Source organism: Peromyscus leucopus, chromosome 18, assembly GCF_004664715.2.
Source record: "Peromyscus leucopus breed LL Stock chromosome 18, UCI_PerLeu_2.1, whole genome shotgun sequence".
In the NCBI taxonomy this organism is placed as follows: Eukaryota; Metazoa; Chordata; class Mammalia; order Rodentia; family Cricetidae; genus Peromyscus; species Peromyscus leucopus.
Genome location: NC_051078.1, coordinates 24,757,030 through 24,775,342, shown reverse-complemented (window position 1 = coordinate 24,775,342; position 18,313 = coordinate 24,757,030). Strand labels below are relative to the sequence as shown.

The 18,313-nt window shown below is 36.9% G+C and overlaps 1 protein-coding gene across 2 annotated transcripts in view; it reads right to left on the bottom strand.

The window, feature by feature from the left end:
* Positions 1-18,313, bottom strand: part of Tmtc2 (transmembrane O-mannosyltransferase targeting cadherins 2) — a 419,027-nt gene that overhangs the window by 132,466 nt on the left and 268,248 nt on the right. For both annotated transcript variants that reach the window (XM_028883517.2, XM_037196785.1), the window contains exon 8: positions 7,889-8,010. In XM_028883517.2, the coding sequence (XP_028739350.1) occupies positions 7,889-8,010 (122 nt within the window). The remainder of the gene's footprint in view (positions 1-7,888; positions 8,011-18,313) is intronic.

Genomic DNA, 18,313 nt, shown 5'->3' with positions numbered 1-18,313 from the left:
ATAGCATATACACATACATATGTGTACACACACACACATATGAGCAGCATTTGTCCATGGTTTCTGCTTCAGTTTCACGCTTGATGAGTTCTTGAACTGATTTCTCTCCATGATGGGACTGTGACCTGGAAGTATAATACAAATGAACCTTTTCCTACTCTAAGTTATATTTGGTCAGCATATTTTATTAGAGCCAAGGAATGCAACAAGAATGGAAATATACAGTAACATCTAATGGCTCAATTGACCTTACATCAACATGTTTCCATGCCAGGTTACATGACAGAAAAGTGCTGGGAAAGAGCAACAAGCTTCAAATCATGAGGTGAGGGCGAGTATCACAATGTATGAATGGGGCTTAATCAACAAATTTAAGAACTATAAAATGGGAAAGAGATGCCTGCAACATGATGTGGAATCCTGTGCCTATAATAGCAATAGAAGGGTCTGGATACAATTTAGGAAACTACATAATTACCCTTTCTGAAACAAAAGCTGTTCCCACAATCACAGATATGGGACACTTTTTTCCCCTATTAGTGTCTCTGGAACAAAAGTCACTAAGTCTTTTTGGAAGCCTTGAAATCACTACTGTTCACAGGAACTCTGAGGCAGCAAACCTGCCCACTGCAGGTTTTTATAAAAACTCATTTGTAAAATTCTGTGAGAGACTAGATTACGTTAAGGACCACATTGCTTCTTTAACTTCATCACTCCAATAAGATGGAGATATTCAAAGATTCGGGAGGTTGGGGTTGGTGGTGGCAGGGGGCAGGGGGGGATGTGAGTTGACAGGCTATTCTAATTGCATGAAATGAAAACTATAGACTAATACAAAAGACAAGGGAAAAACTCAAAATAATAAAATGCAGGTGATTTTTGAATAGTGTAATCTCCTATGTCCATAAATTAAAAGTTAATGTGAAAATGGTACACGGAAAAAAAATTAGCAATTTTACATCTATGTGTATAGGACTTTGAATGCTAAAGAATTTTAGTATTTTGATTTGTATGAGGCTACCTAGCAAAAGGAAACACCCCTCACATTGACTTCTACTACACAAAACTAGAGTAAATATGTTTTAGATTCCCATGTTACCTAGTGATACTAAGCACAATGCTTACTAACACTGTTGATACTAAGTTAAAAAATGCTTACCTTGACTTATGGAAAGGAGTACCAATAAAATAACTATCAGGTTCGTTTTGATTCTCAGTAAAAAACAATGCAGTGATGACTATTGTTTCTAGAATGCTAAATCATAAACTTTAGATAAGGCAACTTTATATGAAAGTTTAGCTGAACATTATACTGAACTAAATTTCTTTCCATATGTCAGTTAATATTTTGGCAGCAGATTATGCATGATATAATGTTTTCCCTTTTCACAGAAGTAAATTTAACATATGAATTGAATACATTTATATTAATCACCAGATCAGAATTACAGAGAAATGTCTCTTTCGAGGGACTGCTCCAATCTAAACAAGGCTGTACAGAAATCACAACAAAACAAATCCAGCAAGCCAGATGTTGCTCAGCACACAAAAGGAAAGCACTTTGTTCTGAATAAGGCCAAATGGAAAGAGAATTTTCAACTCCAAGTAATAATAATAATAATTACGAAAGAAGCATAGGACAGTGCATTGTGCTTCCGGTAGACACAGAGACACCATGTAGTTGGGGGGGGGAGGGGTGCAGGGCTTTTCAGGGGAACATCAAGTACTTTCACAACTGGAGTTTTATGGAGCCCAATTAACTTTGGCTAGACACAGGAGTCTGGCTTAGTGTGTCCATGCAGTCGCCAAAATAAAGGTTTTGTATGTCAAGAATTACTGTGAGGGGCTCCAGTATCTTTCCTTCTTTCCCACTAACCTAAATCTGGAAAATAAGCTAACAGCCAAGACGGTTTTATTACAATTTAAATCAATATTAATTTTACAGGCTTACAAAAACTGCAAAATGTTTGGCTTAAATAAATGGAACAGAACAAAGGTTTAAAAAAAAATAAAGCAAAGACAAGGCTTTAGAATCCACACAGCTTTAGAAACAACTAGAAAAATCACCTGAACTACAGTAATGGAAGTGGTACTTCATGCTGTCCTCCACAGTACATGACTGAGTTTAAATGCATGGAGTTAGCCCTAGGCAGCAAAGTTCAAACAAAGAATAAATCACATTCTTAAGCAGAAAAATTTAAACTCAGCTTGTGTTTTGTATTTTATTTGGATATTACACTGGTATGAAAGTCCCATATATTTTTAAAGAGATGTCAGTTGAGCCCTGTTATATTTAAACATGGAACCTACTAGTGACCTTAAGGCAGAACTGTCCCCTAGGACAACCTGGGAAGTTTGAATTGCAGATGTAAGGTTGCATCAAAAAAAATGGCAATAGCCTTAATTTCTCTATTTGTGATCACATTTGATAATAAAAGTGCATTTAATCACACAATCTATAATAAAACATATAAAAAATACTCTTAATTAATGAATAGAAAGATATAAGGACTTACTATTGAGAAACTCTAATCAATTAAAGATAGCATATCAATGGGAAAAGAATCAACTTGAAATTATTTACTCTAAAATAAAAATTAATAACACCTAGTATGCAAAACCCTATAGCTATAGTTAATTGTCCTATTTAATAGCTAAATGACTTTTAGGGTATGTTAATTAAATCTCGGATGCTCAGGTTTTTCATTCCTAAAACAGAATAACATTCTTAAGAATGGCCAAGAAATAACCTGTCCTAAATAAACATAACAATAAAATGACTCCTCATCACATATTGCTGTAACTATAGAGCAGATCATTGCTCATCCCTCATCAGAGAAGCATCTTGTCGAAGCAAATTGTAATTAATAAAGTGGTCTATAACTGCACAATGTACCAAAAGATAGACTTTGGAGCATTAAGTCCTGAATAGGATATCTCTGTCATACCCCTCTCCTTAGGCTCAGGGATCCATGTGAGAGAAAAGACAAAGACAATAGACTTCATGGAAACAGTACCTTCCAAGACCCAAGAGGACTGACAGAAACATGAATTCACAGACTGTAGCAGCACACACAAGAACTGCACAGATTCAAACCAGACAACATCCTATCCTGGAAAAGGGGGAGGGCACACAAAGTCCCACCCCTAACCAAGAAGCTCTTTGCAATTGATACCTGCTGGGAAATGGAAAATCAATTTTCTCCAATGGAATGTTAATGGGTATATCTACTACACCCCAGGGCAGGCTTCATGCCCAGCAGTAGTTGGGCAATATACAACAGACTTCATGCTTTGCTTTGCTTTGCATGTGCTTTTTGGTTTGGTTTGGATTTTATCTTACTAGTTTTCTTTTTTAGTTTGTCTGTTTTGATTTCTTTGTTGTTGTTGTTATTTTTCCTGTTTTGTTTTTGTTTGGAGATGGAGACAGAGAGCTCAAGTATGAATTTGGGTACATGTGGAGGTGGGAAGAACTGAGCAGAGGTGGGGGAGGAAAAGAATATGATCAAAATTTATTTTATGAAAAAGGGTTTTTTATGATAAATATTTAAAAAAAAAAAAAGAAATAACATCCAGCACAGGACTGAGGTGATGGGCCTACTAACAGCACCTTCTTTTCTAGTGCTTTGGAAGACTGTTCATGCATCTACTCTGCCATCATCTAATTCTCTAGCAGACATCCCTGAGAATGAATGCAGTGCTCAGTCAGTGTGGATCAGTAAGTCTAAATACATGTGTGGGCCAAATGAAGGGATGAAGGATACAATAAGTGTCAAGCTAAGACAATCAATGTTGAAATGGCATAAAATAAAAAGATACGAGTCCCTGTTCTATGTCTACAATCAAAAGACAGACATATATTTATAAGTCACTCAGTTACCATGTGATGCTACAGAGATACAGAAAGGCGGAGCTAAATGATCAAGAACTAAAAAAAATTTATAGCTGCTTGAGAAATTCAGGGCAGACTTCACAAAGGAAATACAATTTCAATAGACAGAGAGAGGAGAAAGATGCCTTTTCTTTTCTTTCCTTTTCCTTTTCTGCAGAGGAATCAAATGGACATGATCTATAGGATGTACAAAAGCATGCTGGGAAGCCTTAAATCCCTTTGAACAGAGCTTGTTAAAGAAAAGTGTGTGAGAAAAATTGTTCCAAGTGAGTCAGCCCACTGACTATAATAAAAGTAGCAATCATCAAATTTTCCTAATTTTCTCATAAAAACTGAACTCTAATATGAAATCATAGTTTACAGTCTAACTCTGATACATCTGCCAGTCATTTTACATAGTTGACCTTTGATGACTTCTGACACGAAAGGTAACACATCACTCTATTTCTACTTCTCTTGAGACTAGTAGCCAGTTCTGTTTAATAAAACACATAAAATCTCAAAAGTCAAAATGTGTGGCATTTTCCACCTTGCCAATTCAGTGGTATGTTAGAAGACCAAGAAACCCATAATTGGGTAAACGTAATACACTGGACTCAGAATCTGCCAAACTTTGAATTTAGAGAAACTATTAAAGATGGCTGTGGGATTTGGCTCTATGATTAAGCCATTCCACAGAAGTCTGCATTTCATCTAATCATCAAGTAGGAAACTATAAAAGTCTTACTGGAGGGAAATTTTAAAATTCAGATTGTAATATGCAAGCCTTTTCTTGCTTTTCAATATGTTTCTTCGAAGCAAAACTCTTTAAGGCAGCTTTTAAAACCTACTTTGAAAAAGAAAGTCTAAAGTTCTCTGAATTGAAAATCTAACAGAACAGGATACTTACTGTATCCAGTATTGGGTCTAGGCACATTAGCACTACATATGAATATGTGGACCATTCTGTCTGTCTGTTGTAGGAAGGACCATATTTGGGCAGCCATAACTTTTATAGTCAGTTTTGAAAGTGTTCTTTGAAAAATCTTAAGTTCACCATGTGTGTGTGCACCATAAGAAAATCTCAGAAGTTCTAAATCTCTTCTTTTACACCTTTTGTTTCCCTGTGTCTGTATTTGCACACAGGGAGACTTTTCTTCCTTCAAATGAAAACAGTCCTGTCATAGTTTCTGCCTGTAAAAACTTGTTTTATTTTCCCATTCAGCCTTTCTGTGCTTTGCTTGTGATACCATAAATTCTGTATGTTACCATTTCTGCCAAAGAAAAACATTCTTTCACAAGATTCTTCAGGTTTCTCATCATACCAATTAGTCTCTCATCATAGGAATGACAGTCCAATGCTGACCATTCATAGCTAGGAGAGAGTTAATAAAAGCTTTCACATTGCTTCTTACAGCCATTTACAGAGGGCCTCCTACTGTAGATGTATGGAAAACTTTCCACCATAAGAATCTGTGTCTATGGATGAAAAAAATTCAATGAATTCTTCAAAGGAAAGAGATGAGGGAAAGGCCATGTGAGGAGAAAGGAAGTCAGCCCATGTTGTTGATATTCTGCAGAGTAGCTAAGAAACATTAAATATCTTAACACTCCAAACGTGACCATCACAGAGCCTCTATGAGTTTGAGCTAGGTCCTCTGCATATACCTTATTGTTGTGTAGTTTGTTCTTATGGAACTCCCACCACTGGGAGTCAGGGGTATCTCTGACTCTTTTGCCTGCTCTTGGGACCTGTTTTATTCTACTGGATTGTCTCGTCCAGCCTTGATATGAGGATCTGTGCCATGTCTTAGTGTAATTTGTTAAGCAGTGTTCAGTTGATATCCCTGCAAGGCCTGCTCTTCTCTGAAGGGAAATGGAGGACCGGTGGACCTGGAGGAAAGAGGAGGTAGAAAGCTGGGAGGAGTAGAGAGAGGGATGTGATGTATGAGAGAAGAATTAAAAAAAAAACACAAAAACAAAAAGGAAGAGGTGACTTGGGATCAACTCTGTTGTCCTTTGACTGTTGAGCAAAAAGAATACCTGAAGCTGAATACTTAACAAATGAAATATGATTATTGACCTCACAGCTCTGGTGTGTGGATGGGCATGGCCCCAATTCCTGCTGTGCTGTGGGAAAGGTCTTCTGGTTACATCACAGCATGGCAGATGCCATCCCAAGGGCAGCATGACCAAGAGGGGGAGATCACATGACAATATCCAAAGCCCTGAAGAATTAGGGGCCTCCCTTTTACAAGAATTCACACTTAACTCTGAGATCAGCATTAACCCCTTGTGTAGGTGGTGTCACCCTGATGGAATTACAGAACGTTCAGCCCATCTCTGACTGGTCACCACTTATTACCTTCACCACATGAAAGGTGAAGCATATGCAGCTCTGGGAGACACACTCACTGCACATGCAAAGCAAACCACTGCTTTCCCCTCCTCTCACCTTCAGCTGTATGAGCTGTACCTGCACCATGGACCTGTTACTCGTTTGTTTCATTATAAAAAGCCTCTGTTCTTGCCTTAGAGAAGGGTGCTGGGTGCTAGCACTTGTGTACACATAGAAAAAAAAAAAACAAATCCTGCAGTCCTACAATGCAAACCATGCTGCCCAGCTTTTAACTGAGCCCTGTACTATGCCAGATGCCCTGGTTCATGTTCTCCAGGACTCTTCAGAACAAACTGATTTTTCATTGTTATCTACACTGAACGAACTTCTTTAGAGTGGGATTTCTGACAAATCAATTGTAGATCCACCTGATCTCTTCCTCAAATCAGTTCAAATACCTTACGCATTTATGCCCCCCCCTTCCCCTAATTGCTACTGTGCAGGTATTCCTCATTCACATTTTACTCACTAGTACAGGCAATGTTAGGGACGAATGTGCCTTCAAAGTGTCATTTCGTTCAGTCAGCTAGGAATTTAAAAGGAAAAGTTTGCCAGAGTCATTCTTTTTCACATTGGTTTTTTGAGACAAGGTCTCTCTATTTATGTAGCTCTTGCTGTCCTGGAACTTTCTATGTATATCAGGCTAGCCTTGAACTCACATAGACCCACCCACCTCTGCCTTCCAAAGTGTTGGGATTAAAGGTGTGTACCACTATGCCAAACCTTAGTGTCATTCTTTTTTACCATCTTTATGGTGCAGGTTGAACATTTCTAAGATTTTATGTCATCTGAGCTCCATGAATTTGAGCAAAGCTTGCCCTCAGACTTACCTCTGATACTATGTTCTTGAGCAGTGACCTTAAAATGAGTATGTTCAGAAATGTGTTTACCCACAAAATGCTCTACTTTCTTTTATGAATATGTATGGAACTCCCAGTAGAATCTCAATGCTTACTTTGCATGAGAAGATTGCTTTGAAAATAACTCTATACCTACTGCAGGCCATAACTCTTTCTCCACATTTTTATTTCTTGAAATTACTTTCTTGCTTCATGCTTACCAACATTAGAAGCCACCTTATTTGGTAACAAAAGATTATCTGGCTTACCCAAAAATCGTCACGTTTTGCCCTTCATTCCCTTTGCACCTTATGGTAATTCCCTCTAGATTTGAGTTCTTTGAAAGAATACTTCCAACAAAAGTTCTCAGTAGAGGTTTTTTAACTTAACTTCTTCAAGGCCTGAGAATTTCTTGATCTGATGCAAGTCTACAAGTCTCTTATAGATTGCCTCTAACTAGAAGGAATTCCAAAACATAGAATATTTTTAAAGATTTAATTAATTAATTAATTATGTAAGTTGTTCTGTCTCCATGTTTGCCTACATGCCAGAAGAAGGCATGAGGTTGTGTGCTACATCAAGGATCATCACATCTCACATCTTATAGGACAGACCAAAGGTACGTTTTCCTCCACTGTCTGTTTAGGTCTGTAACAGTATCAATATCACTGATAACTGAGTTCACTAGTTCAGAATCAGTACTTCAAACTCCAGCTATCCTCGGTACACATGAAAAAAAAAATAACCAATTTCTGAAGAATTTGAAAAATAGGTGCTTACTGTTAAAGCAAGCAGTTTCCCATAGGTGAGATGAGCAGGGATGTGGTCAGTCTTGGATCTCAATGATTCCATGTACCAGTGCTCAGCTTCAGGAAGTTTACTTAGTCGCATGTATGCTTCACCTGGAGAGAGAATCATTAATGTCACATGGATGATGCAATTTCTCATGTGTCAGTGCACACACGGATAATGACAGGCAACATTTCAGAAATCCAGAAGAGCTTGGAATGTCGCCAGGAAGGAACCATACATCATAAAGGAGACATATTTGACATGATTTAAACAGCATGCAATGTATATATGGACTAAAACATCATAGGTTACACTAGAGAGATGGACCAGTATCATCCAGAGAGATGGACCAGTGTCTGCCAGAGAGATGGACCAGTGTCACCCAGAGAGATGGATCAGTGTCACTCAGACTATGAAGAGCATGCAAGTTCAGATCCCCAGTACCCATGTATCCAAAGCCAGGTGTGGCAGTGGAAGCCTGTAACTTGAAGCTCATTAGACAATCACCCTAGGTGAATTATAGATCTTCAGGTTCCATGAAGGCCTATCTTGAAAATTAAGAGCAGAGTCGTGTTGAGTTGACACAACTGATAAACTTGTTACGAAGAGTAACAACCTGAGCTTAATCCCAGATTCATATGGAGGAAGGAAGGAACTGATTATCACAAGCTGTCCTCCAACCTCCATATGCTCACCAAAATAACTGCAAAAAAGAAAAAGAAAAGAAAAAGGGCATTATGTAGTATGGAATTGGTTTTAAACATTGAATTCCCAAAGAATTAGTTTTCAATGATAACTGATTTCGTTATGCATTTCAATCAGTTATTTTTATTTAGATTCAATTATTCTTTTTAAATCTATTTAGATAATAACTAAATAAATGGACAGCCTTGCATGAGGCTACAGGAAGGAGGATATGATTCTAGCCTCTAAAGTCTTCCAACTATGTAGAAGAAATAAGAGTAAATGAAATAGTTTAAATATTTTTGAATTAAACACTGCTGCTAGGCCAGGTACAATCTAATAATCTTAGCATTGAGGAGGCTGAGATAGGAGGATTACAGATTATAGGTTATCCTGGACTACAGCAGGAGTTTCCCTTAAACTCTATGTGGCTATATTTTAATTTTCTTCAGCATTTTCAATGTTCAAAAAGATAAATGAAATTTAGCAGGGTCATTTGGAAAATCAATTAAAAGATGACAGTTAACAAGTGAGGCCAGTTCTTACACACACAAAACAAATCTAAGGCCTTTCAGTCATTAATTTTTATTTTTCAGCTACTAAAAGTACTAACTAACAACCAAGCAGGAAGGGGGAAAAAGGAGAAATAAATCCAAAAGTACACTAAGTGGTTTTCTTATTATCATTCCTATCTCCTGTATGCTGGAGTATAAAAGAAAACTCAATAAGTAGAAAAATCATACTTTAAGATAACTTATATAATTAAGTTAAATAATATAACTTTAATAGTATTGGCAAATGTAGGTAGACGCTGTCCAGTTTCAGAGAACAGGCCAGACTAGACACTTCTTTTATTACCAAGCAGACTTTTATGACTAGCCATAATCATAATGGTATTTCCATTTAGAAGCACTATGAGTGGCTGTCCTAACATGATACCCACATTGGTTATGTATCTTTAATTCAAAAAACAAGCAAACAAACAAACAAATTCTTTCCTTTTTTTGTTGTTATTTGGGTTTTTTTTTGTTTTTGTTTTGTTTTGTTTTTGCACACTACTATCATGACAAATAGGTCTCATGAACTGAATTGGCTCTTGACCTTTGAATGCCCTTTAGGTGGTTGGTTAGTAAAAAGTACTGGTGTCAAACAATAGGCAAAATTCAAAAACTGCATGTCTCTACCCAAACCTATCATTTGTTTCCAGTTTTAACAACAGTCCTTAAACTCAGCTCTCATGAAAGTGATAATTTGTAAATGTTTGAGGTTTTGAACCATGAAATTTTAACATGCTGACATTTGAGATTGACTGGATTAAGCCATGTGATAAGGGTAAGATGCCAGAAACAGTGATATCCACACCAGAGCCTAGATTAGAAGATGGGTGTAGGAACATTTTCAGTAGTAGTGGCAGGATATAAATGAATGCTGTCCAGTGTCTCAAGATTCTGAAATAATTACCTGTTTTTTTTTGTTTGTTTTTTTTTTTTTTTTTGGTTTTTCGAGACAGGGTTTCTCTGTGTAGCTTTGCGCCTTTCCTGCAACTCACCTGGTAGCCCAGGGTGGCCTCAAACTCACAGAGATCCGCCTGCCTCTGCCTCCCGAGTGCTGGGATTGAAGGCGTGCGCCACCACTGCCCGGCTCTTGTTTTTATTTTTATTTATTTATTTTGTCAAGCTTGAGAAAGGCTTTCTCTAGGTATCCCAGTCCAGACTGGAAGGTGTGTTCTGCTAGCTCTGTCCTCCAAAGTGCTGGGATTGCAGGTGTGTGCCATCAAGCCTGGCAATATGATTCTTGATTTTATTTTAACAGACCTACAAAAATTGACAGTTTCAGACAGAGTTTTATTTTTTTCCTGTTTTTTTTTTTATCCCTTTTCCTTATCATGTATGCTTACTTCTAAATAAAATAAGTGATAATTTTTTTCTTTGATTAATGAACCACATCTTCCAGTGGGGAAAGATATTAGACATGATTTATATAACAAGCATAATACAGAGTGTTGAAAAATTGGATGCAATTAATGATAAAGTATGTCTGAACATGTATCTGTAAAAATGAATTATAAAACCGAAAGGGAGATGGGCTTACATTTTCAATTGACCTGAAATTCTGCTTCAGCTCTTCATATTTTTCATGTCAGTACTTGAAAGCTATACAACCACTACATTTATTTATTAAAATTTTACTTTTAGGGAAAGTAAGTCTTACAGAAAAGTATTAAAGAATCTCTGGTCCTGGGTGTTTTGAGATTTAAATCATATAAATTACATTTAACTTGTTCCCACGTAAAAATAGAAACTCAGAAAATGTTACATGTTATTTCCCTATCAGAAATAATAGCAAAACATATTTTGAAATAAGATACTGATTTGGTAAGCATGAATAGTTAGTATCGCTGCCTGGATAGCCAGCCTCCAACAGCAAAGGGCTTGAAGGGAAATCCACAGATTTGGCACATACTAGACTTTAGTTATCTGCAGGGATCAGGGAAAAAGACACTAATACACTCTCTTGATGATTTCCTTCAGACCTCTTTCTTTCTTTCTTTCTCTCTCTCTTTCTTTCTCTCTTTCTTTCTTTCTTTCTTTCTTTCTTTCTTTCTTTCTTTCTTTCTTTCTTTCTTTCTTTCTTGCAATCTCTATTCTTTATTTTCCTGATGATTTCCTTCTCTCATTGATGTTTTCCTTCTAATTCTATCTTGATTCTTAATGTTTCCATTCTAGTTCTTTCTAATTCTCTCATTCTTGATTTTTTTCCTTCTAACTCTCTCGTTCCTGATGTTTTTTTCTTCTAACCCATTTTAACTCTTTCATTCTTGTTGTTTTTCTTCCAACACTCATTCTTGAGTTTTCCTTCTATCCCATTTTACCTCTATCTCCATACTTTCCCTTACAGCTAATATACCCCAGCAAAATCTTTCAGGCAATATAAAAATTACAATGTAGTTACATTCTGTTTTTCAAGTGAATGATTACAACGAATATAAAACAAACAGTAAAAAGTAGCATGTTTTCCATAACCCTTACATGATTACACATTTAATATGTTACAGGTAAAAACCAAATCATCCCAAGAACCCACGATCATTCACACCCAGGCAACTTGTTATAGATTAACTATGTAAGCAAGCAAGATATTCTTCTCAGCCAGGTCTTATACTAGCAGGCCACAGTTTTGCAGTTACAAAGAAAGGGCCAATTACTTTATTACTTATCTTGAAAAGTAATCTTATAAGGAATCTTAAAGGAATCTCAAAGCTAAACTTCTATATGAAAAAGAATCAGTCAGCTCTACTTTAAATCTTTGGGTTGCATAACTACTCATCAATTGTTTCTTATATCAGGAGATTAAGAGCAAAAATAGACACAAGGAATTAATCATCCCCTTTGATCACCAACCAAACCTAGCAAGGAAAATGGGTCAACTAGCAACAACTGGGCTGCTTTGTATTTTTTTACCCTAATCTAATGAATCTTTAACTCAGCTATGTTTCCTTGTGAAGTTTAGAATGTTTTCTGATCTCAAAGATATTATCAAAACATCTGATCTAATCCAAAGTTATTTTAAGGCTTTGTTTCAGGTAATGATGCACCACAAAACCTGTGACTGCATGATTCAGCATTAAGAGAACTAGAGCCAGCCGCTTCATGGGAACTAATTGTTTTCCTTACTCATTAACCTAAACTGTGATCTCTGCAGCTCCTTAGGTGAAACTCATGGGCCCTAGCTGTGTGACATTTCCTTGCATTTATTTTTATTTATCAAGACTCTGTATAAGCTATCATTATTATCATCAATTAGGCAATACAGCGTAAGGAGGAATCATCTTCATGACAATCCACAGATAAAAATGCCCAGCAGAACAGGATGTTTCCATGAGATAAACATAACTATATCACAGGCAATAGGGATCTCTCTACACCCATTCACACCATACCAGATACAAGAGAAAGATAACAGCAGCAAACACATAAAGGCACAGCAGAAGCAAAAAACATTCTGGGATTGTGGTGATATTGTTTGTGATCTAAGAAAAAAGGCTTGCCTGAAGATCAGTGTGGAGCTAAGCCACAAGTTAGCCCATAGAGGCAAGGCACACACTTTTAATCCCAGCTCTCAGGAGTCAGAGGCAGACTGATCTCTGTGAATTCAAGGCCACCTTGGGTTACACAAGATTGATCGAGTCTAAAAGAGAAACAGAGCCAGGCAGTGGTAGCATGTCCCTTTGAGCCCAGCACTTGGGATCTCATGCCTTTAATCCCAGCACTAGGGAGGTAGAGACAGGAAGTGATATGGCTGGGCAGAGAGAGGAAGATAAGGTGGGAGGAGACAGGAGCTCAGTCTCATTTACAGACTGAGCATTCAGTACAGGTAAGAAGAGGCAGTGGTTTGCTCTTTTGTCTCTCTGATCTTTAAGCATTTACCCCTATATCTGACCCCAGGTTTTTATTATTCAGACCAATTAGGATTTGTGCTACACAGGATCTTTGGTCTCTGGACTTGGCCTGTCTGAGATTGACCCATTAGAAAGTTTCCTCCTGGTGGGCTGATACTCTGAACTTCCATTGCCACCTGCTCCTCCTCAGACACAGCCACTGGCAAATTAGCATATGGCCACTTTCTCTAGTAAGAATTGTAAGTAACATCAATTTGCAAGGCTCAAGATATAGGGAAATGGCATGGTAGAGATTCATAAATAACATATATAATCATGGTAAGTGTAAGAAAACTAATAAAGTATCCTATATGCATTATAATACTTTATAATTTAGAAAATCTTATATATTCATCCATTGGTTCTTAACAAGTGATGACAATACTCAGTATATTATACAGTTGGGTAGCAAGCTGGCAAATGTCTGACATATGTTCACTCAGTCATCTTAGTCTGCACATCTGAGCATGTATAATTTTTTCTAATGTAGTCTCATCAAGGAATTTTAACATAACCAACTGCTCATAGCAGGTCCGCAGATGAAACCTATTCTGCAGTTTTATGGCTTCCTCTCACTGACTATAAAAGAATATCACTACTGGATTTTACAGATTAAAAGAACTACCTGCCCTCCATAGCTAATACAGGATAAGCAGAGTTGGGAGACAACCATACCTTCGTGTTCATGGAAAATCATTTTCTAACTATGATACATTGGCCAGCAGGTTCACTTCCTTGTCTTAAGTTCATCTATTGAATTATAAGAATAAAAGGAATAATAATCATAAACCACGGCTGACCTTAAAAATGCTTCTTCATAGTCAGGTGTGGTGGCGTACACCTTTAATCCCAGCATGTGGAAGGCAGAGGCAAGTGGATCTCTGGTGAGTTTCATGCCAGCCTCATGTACAAAATGAGTTCCAGGACAGCCAAGACTGTTACACACACACACACACACACACACACACACACACACACACACAAAGAACTCCTGTCTCAGAAAAAAAATAAAACAAAAGAACAACAACAAAAACAAAAAGAAGAAAAAAGAAAGAAAGAAATGTATGGCCACAATAATTTAAAAAATTTCTTGCTCTTTCCCCTATACTATTCTACACAAATTCGACAGTAAATAAATAAATAAATAAATAAATAAATAAATACAAATGAGATGAAATAATTGCAAAAAAAGTACCAGTAGAGAATTTTCCCTATGGAGGGGCACACACCTGATCTTTTAAGCCTGATTGAAATATTGAAATTATAAGAATTGCTGAAAGGCAATGACCCCAGGAAAGAAAGTTCAGGCAATTCAAAACAGAAAGGAATAGAGATAGATGGTTGAAAAATGGCTGGTTGGAGGAGGGTTAAGTCATATTCTCTAGGACTATAAATTTTAACTTACAAAAACATAAAAAAAAAAAAATTTATAGTCCCCAGGAGAAAAGAAGCAACAATGACAATTTTCCTTCTCATTCTAAAAAACAAAATGACATAACAGAGGCACTTTCATGAGGATAATAAGATTCTCTGTGTGATGATGTCGTGATCGGGTTCACCACCCAGACTTGTTTCCGATTCCCTGGCAGACGAAAGGGATTTGGATGTCTCTAGGCTGGTTTCAGGCTGAGATAAACCAGTTTCATATGTAGAACAGATAATGTCGCTCCTCCTAACAGCCCGTTTCTAAACAACTCAGGCAAAGGCCAACTCCTTGAGGAAAACAAATTGGGTTATCCACGACGTCATGGTCTAGAGCTCACTGATTCCTGTGTGTTTCAAATTATTTGGCAGCTCCTCCTTGCAGATAAGGTTGCGAGGAAGTAGTTGGATAAATGATTAAGACCCTGGACAGGTTCTTGCTGACGTTATAGAACTCTTCCGGTTACTCTTAACAAAAGTGATTTCCTACTGCTCAACACCAATATAATTGTTAAAGGTCTTTTAAAAACTTTGCTAACTTACATATCAACTTAGGTTACCAAGTGTAAACTGCAATAAACATACATATAATATAGTAAGTTGGTATTTGTTGCCAACTTCACAAAGCACAAAATAGAGTGATAAATTGATGATGCTTCCCAAACTTGATTTCAGGTGCACGTGACACAACATAACAAAAACAATTCATTGTTGTTTTATTTGTAGTTGTGCCTATGTGGGTGGGTGGGAAAGAGAGAAAGAAAGTCTGTATGTGCCCCAAGTGTGTGCACTGCCCACAGAGGCCAGAAGCGGCCTCTGGATCTCCTGGAACAGAGATTATAGGTGACTGGGAGCTACCCGGTGTGGATATTGGCAACTGAACCTGCAACCTCTGAAACATTTTGCTAGTTTAAAGCATTTTAGCCCATTTATTTTTTACTTGAATTAAGACTATGCCATTTGCATCCAAATTTCAGTTTTCACAGTAAAGAGGTCAAAACTCTCTTACTGTTTATTTGAATTAGTCTCCTAACTTTTCACAAACCTACATTACTTTCCTGAGCAATTACCTTGTGTTGTAATTACCTTTTAAAATAATATGTCAATTTACTGTGGTATTGAAATAAACAAACATCAATGGAATCTTGGGCTGTCTTTTCTAACAGTCCCCTCACTCACTATCTCATACAAATGTATATTCTCTTCTAAATTATATAGTTTCATTACTAAAATGAGTTATTTAACCCATATAGAGTTTTGAGGTGAGGCACACTTCTTATTTTATTTTATCTAAAACATTTAAATGATCAGTGATCAACTTTTATAAACATTCCCTTCATACATAAATATTTAATTCAAGTCCACCTACTTTGTTCTTATATCAACTGCTTTCTAATTACTCTATTTTTCCCCATATAAAGTAGGGTGTCTCATCCATTATTCTTTAAATCTTCTACTAAATTCCTGGTGATTGTACCCAAACAAACTTTAGAAATTTTCTCAAAGTATTTGATCAAATTCTTTTTAAAATAATTATTATTATTGCATTAAAATCTTTGAACTTGGAGAGAAAGAGTTCAATCAGTAAAAAGCATGAGAGAGTGAGTTCCAGTCCCCACCAGCCATATGATAAAATCCAAGTGTGGTTGCATTTGTACATTTGTTACCCCAGTACAATCTAGAGGAATGGGAACTGAGACAGGCAATATAGCCAATCCATGTGAACTGGATTCAATGAGAGACTCTGTCTCAGGAGTTAATGTGGTGAGTTTGCTCACCTAGGGCACTCATATACACATGATGCAGTACACAAAGCAGGACACATTCATAAAGACTTGTGAACCTATTTTGTGAAAAGGTGATTCAAAAAAACTGAGTTTGTCCGTGAAAGATTAAGTCTTCATATCTGTTCTCTTCTCTCCTTCTCCTGGTATTATAATCCTTCTTGTCCCAAATAAACACAGTGACATTCATGACATCAAATATTAAATCGTTCATCTCTTCGTTACTTCCAACTTAAGTCCAGATCTCTGGTTCCAAGTCATTCCCGATTAATATCTGATAAAAAATTGATTGTGTTATGTATCAATTGGGATTTAGGTGTTATATTTTTGCTACATGTGTCAGAGCAGGGTAAACTCCAATAAATTCCTTTTTTTTTGTGGTGTTCCTGAGGAAATAAATTATATGACATTAGTGTGAATTACTAGACAAGATTAGCTTGTTGGGATTTAAATTTTCAGTTTTTTTTTATTTCATTTATTTGTGTGTGTGTGTGTGTGTGTGTGTGTGTGTGTGTGTATGTTTCGACTAGATGCATCTCTTTGTACCATGTATGCTTGCATAGGCCAGAAGAGGCATTAGAATTCTCTAAAACTAGAATGGTAGATGATTTAGAATGGTCATGTGGGTGCTAGAAATTGAACCCAGGTTCTCTAGAAGAGTAGCCAGTGCTTTGAACTGAGTCATCTTTCAAGCCCTAATTTTCAGTTTTTACTTTAATGTCAGAAGTAACAATAGGAGAATAGGAAGTCTGGTTATTATTTTTAATGTATTTATGCCACAACTTAGTTATTACTCTTCATTGCTGGTGTTTGTGACCCTGTGTTTCCATCTGAACCTTTTCCCAATCTTCTTCCTATAAAAACAACATAGTCTAGCTGACCCAGGTACTGAAGCCCTGACCGGAAATACTCAATGGCTATTGCAACCAGCCGGGGGAAAAATTCACATGATTCCAATTAAGGTTACTTACTTTCTGACAATACATTTCACAGCTGAATATAGGACTTGGAAGTAAAATCAAACATTTCCAGGTTTTAGATTGAGAGGTCATCAGGAACAGGTTAAACATGGGACTAACAGCATTAAATTTAAGAGAATGCTTAAATCCTGAAAAGTAGTTTTTCATCAAAGAAAATATACAGGGTATGTGTGGGAGGTTGGGGGTGGAGCTGAGTATGTATCACATTAGGTTTACTTAATCATCAAGACATGGGTTAAACTTCAGAAAAAAAATTTAAAAGGTTCTAATTTGTAGCGTGAGGCTAAATACAGGAAACCTGTGATGTGCCGTCAAAATTGAAGTTGGAGAGAAGCCAAGACCCTGTGTCAATATTTCTCTACTTCCAGCTAGAGCTCCTGGTGTTCTTTAGGCTAATCAATTTCCTTTCTACTTTCAAGGAAATAAATCACGAAAATAATCAATTCTATTGGACTGGGGCCAATCCTATCCAATGCTCAGAGCCTTTAAATATTAGGGAGTAATAGCATGTGAACGTGTGTGTGTGTGTGTGTGTGTGTGTGTGTGTGTGTGTGTGTGTGTGTTGTGTTGTGTGTGTTGTGTGTGTGTGTTGTGGTGTGTGTGTGTGGTGTGGTGTGGTGTGTTGTGTTGTGTGTGTGTGTGTGTGTGTGTGTGTTGTGTGTGTGTGCTCTTATATATGTTGAGGGAGAGGAAAATCCTTCCTTTCAGAATACAGTCCCCTTCAGCATTATGTACTATTAAAATACTCGAAAGAAAGAAAGAAAGAGAGAGAGAAACAAAGATAGAAAGAAAGAGAGAGAGAGAAAGAGAGAAAGAAAGAAAGAAAGAAAGAAAGAGAGAGAAAGAGAAAGAAAGAAAGAAAGAAAGAAAGAAAGAAAGAAAGAAAGAAAGAAAGAAAGAAAGAAAGAAAGAAGGAAAAAGAAAGCATGCAAAGGGGTGCTAAACTAGTGTTTTAAAACAAAACAAGATTTAATTTACACCAGAAAAAAAGGAAAAAATATGCACTAGTGTTGGGGGACCAGTGTTGGGGTTCAGCGCTGACCTGTCGAAGAGTCCCTTGAAGGGGGAAGTGAGGAATTGAGAAGTGCTAGGATAGGTAATATAG